This window comes from Antechinus flavipes, chromosome 3 (assembly GCF_016432865.1).
Source record: "Antechinus flavipes isolate AdamAnt ecotype Samford, QLD, Australia chromosome 3, AdamAnt_v2, whole genome shotgun sequence".
NCBI lineage: Eukaryota > Metazoa > Chordata > Mammalia > Dasyuromorphia > Dasyuridae > Antechinus > Antechinus flavipes.
This window is the reverse complement of record NC_067400.1, coordinates 324,340,494-324,348,830: the sequence shown is the minus strand read 5'-3', so window position 1 is coordinate 324,348,830 and position 8,337 is coordinate 324,340,494. Positions and strand designations below refer to the sequence as shown.

General features: G+C 40.3%; 1 protein-coding gene across 2 annotated transcripts; it reads right to left on the bottom strand.

Annotated features, from left to right (window-relative positions):
- Positions 1 to 1,153: 1,153 nt before the first annotated feature.
- Positions 1,154 to 8,123, bottom strand: LOC127554209 (uncharacterized). Of its 2 annotated transcripts, none has more exons than XM_051985564.1 (2): positions 7,790 to 8,123; positions 1,154 to 5,242 (listed from the first exon to the last, which is right to left on the bottom strand). In XM_051985564.1, exons 1-2 carry the CDS (start codon positions 7,818 to 7,820, stop codon positions 1,164 to 1,166), a joined length of 4,110 nt encoding a protein of 1,369 aa, XP_051841524.1. In that variant the 5' UTR covers positions 7,821 to 8,123; the 3' UTR covers positions 1,154 to 1,163. The 2 variants fall into 2 exon arrangements, with proteins under 2 accessions (XP_051841524.1, XP_051841523.1); XM_051985563.1 differs by having other exon boundaries at positions 1,154 to 5,239.
- Positions 8,124 to 8,337: the final 214 nt, after the last annotated feature.

Below are 8,337 nucleotides of genomic sequence, written 5' to 3'. Positions count from 1 at the left end.
TATTTCCAAATACACACAAAGATAATTTTCAATATTAACTCTTGCAAGACCTTGTGTTCCAAATTTTTCTCCCTCTCTTCTCCTCTTCCCTCTTCCCCAATTCAGCAGGCAATTTGAAATAGGTCTAAACAAATTTTCATATTCATATGCTGTAGAAAAATGGACTTTTTAAAAAACCTTGCTAGAAGGTAAGAATTATTGACTAAAGTTTCACAAATATTTAAACTACATTCAATGCTCCCAGAAGTCAGATCACATTCCACCAACCCAGCAAACTTCTAAGAGATCTTTCTACCTGTACTTGTATTCCTAATGTTTAGCATGGTGCCTGACAAAAGTAGTAAGTGCTTTAAAAATCTGTTGACTGAACTCTGTTTTGTCCTCCAAAGGGTTTCACTAAGTCTCACTTACAGGATATTTCCGTCAAGTCCTGGCTTCCTGATTGAAGTTCTAAGAGATTTTGATCATCAATATAAGATTAAATTGAGATTTAATCAGGCTCATTCTAGGTTCTAACAATGTCTTACCTTAATTTCCCCCTCAATGGTATATATTTTAATGTTATTTAAATATCAGAGAAACTTTTCTGTCTCTCTCCCATGTCTTATCACCCTCCCCCTTTCTCCACCCCCCAGCAAATTCTGCTGTTGGACCCTAGCTAGAAGCTGACTGATCTCATCAGGTGGCACAGTTGGCTCTTGTCCTGTTGACTATAGATTCCTTCTTGAATCCTCTATCTGTTAGCTAGTGAGGAGATTGTGGACCTTTTGAAATATAACTTTGTAGAACCAAGAACACAATTTCCTTGGAAGCCAATATATGACTAAGGAATTAGATACTGCAGTATGCCATACTGAGGTTTATAGGGACAAAAATACTTATCAATGTGCTATAAAATAAAAACGAAGAGGCAGGTTTTTCTGATCTATTTTGGGTCTGGTCTGCCCTCTGAGGTTAGACTGGGGCATGAGTAAGAGAGAAGAACATGGAGATCTTTCTCCTGGCGTACCCAACAGTGTCTTTAATTGGATCTTACTATGAACTGAAAAGAAGACAAGTCTTTCTGTCCTGCTACATTAAAAAATAAAACATGCAAGATATTAGATGTAGGTTCCAAATAAACTCAAGGAGTCAATTGCTTTCAAAGAGAAAAAGATGATAATTTAATGTTTCTTTTGCTTCATTTGAAATAACTCTCGAAGAGACTTGAAAAGTATTTTAGTGGGCTTCAGGCCCTCTCCTTTGCTGCTCTTCCTCTTTTCCCCTCCATGAAGGGATCTCCCTTTGGATGAGTTCCTCCCCATTAGGTGTGGATCCTTACTAAGCATATATTGAAGCAATCTTTCCTTTGCTGGTGAAAGGGGCGGGGAAGAACAATGTAATGGGTGGCCCGATGGATGGTACAAGGGTCTGTGTGATTTGCTGTGAGTGTTTGGTTGTTTGTGGACAGGAAATTTGCCCTTGGGCACTTGGAGAACAAATCTCACCCCGAGCTCCTCCTTAGGACCAGGCAGAGGGGTTGGTATGGCCAGAAGTCGTGCCTCACAAGGGTGTCTCATGTCTTGCATGTGTGAACAGCCATTTGGTATCCAGGAGGTACAGATTAAACAGACTGTATAAGTGGTGAAAAGTCTTCCGTCTTTATGAAAAAGGGGAGACACCCTCATCCTTCGCAGAAGAATCTGCTTACAGATGTCATTTTTAATTTCCTGCTGAGGAATGGAATTGATGATAGTCTGAATGATTCTATTAGGGACAAATCCCCCCTCAACATTATATGGTTTGATGTAATTTAAGCACCATGGAATTCTTCTGTTTCTTACTATCTGGGTTTGGGATTGGAATCTAGTTGGAAGCTGATCTTGATGCTTAGAGCTCAGTTCGATTTTACTCTGATAGCTTTGGCTTTTTGAAGGCTCACTCTGGTGGCCAGCCCCCAGTGGAGGTGTGAGCCTGTAGTTGGCACCTGGCAAGGTCTTGTGGGTGTGAAACAGACTTCTTGGAAGTTTGCTGTGGATCTTTGTAGAATGGAAAGTGGTTTCAGTTTGTTTTTCAGAGCTGCATGGAAGAAAGACTTGGGACTTGGGTGTGGATAGAGTAACTTTATGGTCTAACTCTACTGATAATATTTGGAAGTCTGAAAGAGGTGTGGCTTGGGTTTGGGGGTCTGAAGCATCCTTCACTTTGTGGTCAACAGTGGGTAAAGATATGGCACGGCATTTGAGCACATCTAGACTTGTGTCCTGGGGATCTGAGTGCAGGGGAATTGCCCTTTTATGCTGGCTTGTTTGAGTTGTAGCCTGATGAGTTCTTGGATGCCTCATTGCCCAGTGCTCTGGTTCAGTTGAAGTTGAAGAATGATTCAAGACAACTTGTATATCTTTCTTCTGTTTGTTGTGACTTGATGGAAGTGTGGCCTCAGGCATAGGGTCAAATGGGATTGAATACTGGGGTTCTAATGACAGGGTGGATATTGATGGGTGATTCTGGACTTCTGAGTCTATGTCCTGCTGGGCTGCCATTGTTTCTGGATGTTGCTGTTCAATTTGTAACAAGATATGGGCAATAGCATCAGCTGGATTTTCAGAGCTCGTGGAAGATATGCTTTGGTAGTTGAGGTCAGATAAAATATTATCCTTCTGATCCAAGCCCACTGGAGGTCTTGCATAATCTTGATTTGACAGTGTTTTGTCCTGGTCATCATTTTTAAATGGTGTAATTTCCCAGGATTCTTGTTCCACTTGAAGGGACACATGACTAATGGGGTCTGATATATTCTCAGCCCAGTGCTCAAGGTTGGTGCAGAGTGTGGTCTGGTGGTCAGAGGAAGGTAGGGTAAATTTATCCTGGGGACCTACGGACAAAGGAGAAGTGATTGTCCTATGAGCAACATTTGATGATGTTATAGCTTTATGGTCACTTCCCCGTGGTAACGTTTCCCAACATTCTTCTGTTTGAGGAGCGGTGATAGTATTAGAATCTGATCTATTTGCAGTTTGGTGGTCAGGATGGGGTGAAGGTGTGTCCCAACAATTAGAGTCAATTAGGGTCTCTTGGTTGCTTATGATGGGGGAAAGGGGTGATTCCCAGAAATCCCAATCAACTGGCTCCATAATTTGCTGGTCGTCTTTTACCTCTGATATTGTTTCCTGGGGGTTTATTTCCACTGGAAATAAAACATGAGCATTGTGCTCTAGTATGTCGTCCTCATGGTGGTCAGGACTTGCAGGAGCTGAGGACTTGTTTTCAGGGCCAGAGGTAATGTTGTCTTCACTGTCTAAGCCTGCCACGGGTACCCCATTGTCCCAGACTGTCAAAGTTGTATCTTGGCTGTGTGGTTTTGATGGCATTTTTTCCAGTTTTTCTTGGTCTGTTTTTCTGAACTGAATTGAGAAATGTACAGTGGAACCTGGTGTTTCCTCCTCAATCTTATGGTCCATTCTGAGGTGAAGGGTGTCCAGCAGTTCAGGGCCAGTTTGAATATTGTCCTCCTGGTCTAAGGTCAGAGAAAATTTTGCTCCAAGTTCCTGGTCTGTTAAAATTATAGTCTGTTGGTCTGTTTTTGGTGACTTTGCTTCCCAGTCTACTAAAATTATAGTCTGATGGTCTATTTCAGGTGATTTTGCTTCCTGATTTGTTAAAATTATGGTTTGCTGGTCTGTTTTTGGTGACTCTTCTTCCCAAGACTCTTGTTCTCGGAAGTCTTGTGTTTTCTCAGCTTGCTGGTCAGATCCAGGTGGTGATGTGGACACACAATCCAGGCCACTGAGAGATTTTTCCGGCTGGTCTAATCTCAGTGGAGATGTTGCCCTGTGATCCTGGCCTGTTACGGTCATATCCTGCTTGTCAGTTGTATATGCCACTTTTTCATCATGGCTTAGTTCTGCTGGAAATGTGTGGATGTTTACCTTTGGAATATCCTTAGCTTCAGCTTGGTCCAGGTCAGGGATGAATGGAGGGGTCACCTGGTCCAGGTCAGGGATGAATGGAGGGGTCACCTGATCCAGGTCAGGGATAAATGGAGGAGTCACCTGGTCCAGGTCAGGGATAAATGGAGGAATCACCTGGTCATCTGAATCAGGTAGAATTGTTTTCTTGGTGTCTAAGTCCAGGGGAACTAGGGCAGTTCCCTGATCTGGGTTTAATAAGACCATGGTCTGGTAGTCTGTTGATGCTGACATTATTTCCCTGTGTCTTTTTTCTGCTTGAATTGAGCCTTGGGTATTGGACCTGTACCTCTTCTCAGTTTGACTTGCAGTCTTGCATCTTGTTCTCTGATTTAGCTGGGATGAAGACATAGTCACAGAGGCTCTGGGCTGGCGCTCAGGTAATCGAAGCAAGGACATCACTATTGTGGATCTAAGATGGGTCCGGGATTCCTTTGAGGCTTTGCCCACAGGGCCTGATGATTTCAAAGCCGGGGCCCTTGAGAGATAGTCATCAGGAAAAGATGATGATGGTGCAGCTGTAGCCTTGGGCTCATGGTTGTATAATCTTGCTAGGGAACTTGAGGTCTTAACTTGGCGTTTGGACTTTGGTGAAGTTTTAGCCTGTTTACAGGGGCTCATTGGCACAAATGCGGTGACTGCCTGAGAGCCAGGACATGTTTGGGATTCAGCATCAGCCTTGGACCTATGTGCACTACTTGGTGGAATTTTAATTTGAGGACTGGAGATTGATCGAGATGGGAGCTTCTGTTGGAAAGGTATTAGATCCTCCATTGGATGGTCAGTACTTGGAAAAATCTTAGGAAGGTGGTCAGGATTTAGGGGATCCCCTGGACTCAGTGGGTCGGGGTTCAAACGAGACTCTGGTTGATGTTTGGAGCTAGGTGGAAGTATAAGTCTGTGTTTGGTGGCTCTTAAGGATTTGTCAGTTTTCTTGGCCCTAACTTTAGGCCTAGGTAAAGTCATGACTGAGATCCCAGCATTCTTTTTAATGTGCAGTGTTGATTTAGTTCTGGCCTGTTGTTGAAGATAGGGCAATGGCACAGACATGTGGTTTGTGTGGGGGTGGTGTGGGGATCGGATTAGGTGTTTGATCCATGGTTCGGGTTTTGATTCAGTCCACTTGGAAGGATGAAATGACTGGGTGGTTCTAGCTTGGTGGCTAAGGTGGGATGTGTGTTCTATAGACCTTTGGCCTTGTTTCCATTTCAGTGCAATCCGATGTTGGGGGCGTGATAAAATTATTGATGAGGTCCATGGATAGAGGCCTTTTCGGGGGCACAGGATCAATTCTGCTAATGAAGAAGACATTGCATGAGGTAATCAAATAAAAGTAGCTATATATACTGTGTATGTAAAAGGCATCTGTGGAGTGGTAAGCAGCGGAAGGATGGCTAGGACTTAGTCATCCTGATATTTAATATAGGAAAAAAATCTGACCTTTATTATAGAAATTCGACAGTTCAGATTGGCTAGAATGACAGGGAAAGATAATGCAGAATGTTGGAGGGGATGTGGGACAACAGGGACACTGATACACTGTTGGTGGAGTTGTGAACACATCCAGCCATTCTGGAGAGCAATTTGGAACTATGCTCAAAAAGTTATCAAACTGTGCATACCCCTTGATCCAGCAGTGTTTCTACTGGGCTTATACCCCAAAGAGATACTAAAGAAGGGAAAGGGACCTGTGTGTGCCAAAATGTATGTGGCGGCCCTTTTGTAGTGGCTAGAAACTGGAAAACTTAGTATAGATGCCCATCAATTGGAGAATGGCTGAATACATTGTGATATGAATATTATGGAATATTATTGTTCGGTAAGAAACGACCAGCAGGAGGATTTCAGAAAGGCCTGGAGAGACTTACAGGAACTGATGCTGAGTGAAATGAGCAGAGCCAGAAGATCATTACATACTTCAACAACAACACTATATGATGATCAATTCTGATGGACGTGGCCATGTTCAACAATGAGATGAACCAAATCAGTTCCAATGGAGCAGTAATGAACTGAACCAGCTATACTCAGTGAAAGAACTCTGGGAGATGACTATGAACCATTACATAGAATTCTCAATCCCTATATTTTTGTCCACCTGCATTTTTTATTTCCTTCACAGGCTAATTGTACACTATTTCAAAGTCCAATTCTTTTTGTACAGCAAAATAAGTGTTTGGACATGTATACTTATATTGTGTTTAATTTATACTTTAACATATTTAACATGTATTGGTCAACCTGCCATCTGGAGGAGGGGATAGGGGAAAGGAGGGGAAAAATTGCAACAAAAGGTTTGGCAATTGTCAATGCTGTAAAATTATCCATGCATATAACTTGTAAATAAAAAAGCTATAATAATAATAATAATTAAAAAAAAAGAAATATGACAGTTTTCAAAGCACTTTTACATGTATATTGATACTTATTAGATCCATGCAGAAAGTTCATATTCTGGCACATTAAGCAAATATCATTCTCCTCATTTGACAGGTGAGGAAAGAAAATCATAATTAAATATATTTGTATATATTAATATATGTATATCTATATATTTGTATGCATGAGTATATATATATATATTTTTCCATCTCCCTTTTATTTCAGTATTAATTTTTGTATTATCATTATTCATCATCTTTTTTTTGGAGGCACTCTGATTAAGTAACTTGCCTAGGATCACACAACTAGTAAGTTTTTAAATTCAAATTCTCCTGTCTTCAGAGCCAGTGTTCTATCCACTTAGCCACCTATCTATCCCCATTCATGTAATTTAAAAACATTTATTATCTCTTCGTCCCTGTTCCCCTTTTTCAATTGAACAATAAAGCAGAAAAAGAAAATCTTTAGAATTGATAAGCATAATCCAGTGAAACAAATTTCCAGTCACATCAAAAAATACATGTCTCATTCTGTATTTTAAATTCATCATTTTACTGGCAGGAAGTGGATGCCAGCAGGAAATCACACTCATATAATGCTTGCTTGACTCTTTGTGTTTTTCCCAGCAACTGTGAGAGGCAAGACATGCTAACACTTTTATTGCCATTTCATAGATGGGGAAATGGTCAGAGAGAAAGATTCCTTAATCTTGCTTAGACTTGCTTTAAGTAATATAGTTGATAAAATGGTCAAGGTTTTAAACTAGGGAACCAAAATTCAGGGCACTAGAGCAACTTGCCAAAGCCATAGTTATTTAAATGTCAGAAGCAAGACTAAAAGTTATGTCTTCTGACTTTAAGATTACAGTTATCACTTCCACACTGTGGAGGTTAGAGTTGCAGTGCCCTAGAAAATCTGCATAAAATTTTTGACCCTCCCTTCTTATCAGAGAAGTCTGAATTTTTTTTCTTTTTCTTTTATGGGTTGTTTACAGTAGCTTATTATAAAATTTGGGTTAAATATTTGCTAATAGGTTATTTGTAGATCAATGTTAAGTAAAAATACTAGCCTTTGTGTAGTGTCTGCTGGCCTTTGCATTCTTTATGGCATTTAAAGATAAAATATGTTAATATTATTCAATACTATACATATATTTTATGCTTTTCTGTGTCTCTTAACTTTTGAATTTTCTATTCAATTTACTGGTCTTTGCATGTCATCTATGGCTTCTGCAAAACTCCCACCAAATCACCATTTAATTTCTATGCCAACCCACAATATATTGCAACTACAATGGGGAAAATCACACTGTGGAAGAGATAGCTGTAAATAATTTTTCCACTATACCAAGTTCATTCTGGAATGGGATTAGCACCACCAAAAAAATAATTAAATAAATTGGAAGGGGAGATCATTCAAGGTGATTGCAAAAAAAAACCCTCAAAAAACTAAGTACTCACCTTTGGGAAGTATTCTGGTTTTTTTCTCCATTCCTTTTTACAATTTTCAAGGTTTTCTTTGGGGAAAAGAAGCTTAAAAAGGGATGTGAAGAACTCTTGATGAGAGTTCACCAGTTTTCTCACTAGTTAAGAAATTAAAGAACAGGAATATCAGATAGTCCAAAGGTCCTGGAATCTTAATTAGCCCTTTCCTGCTTTTGCTTCTTGGTAGCTACAAGTGTCCTCCAAGAAAGGGAGGCTGAAGAGGTTGACAGTCCCCATTAAAAATAAAATAACTCAAAGTGAAATCCGTATACTCAGAAAAATTGTATTGTACTCTCTCCTGAAAAGACTGAGTTTTAGGATTATGAGAAAACTGTATGTGCTTCCTCAGATATTTGCTCTAACAAGACTGAACCTTTGAGTATTTAAACCCAGGGAGGGGTATTGAGGTGGCCCCAACCATCATAAAGCATCAGTTGTCCTTTGTTTACTTGTAATCAGAGCTGGACCATCCATCTCTAGGGACACAGTCAGAGTCAATAGGGGCACTCAGAAAATGATATTTT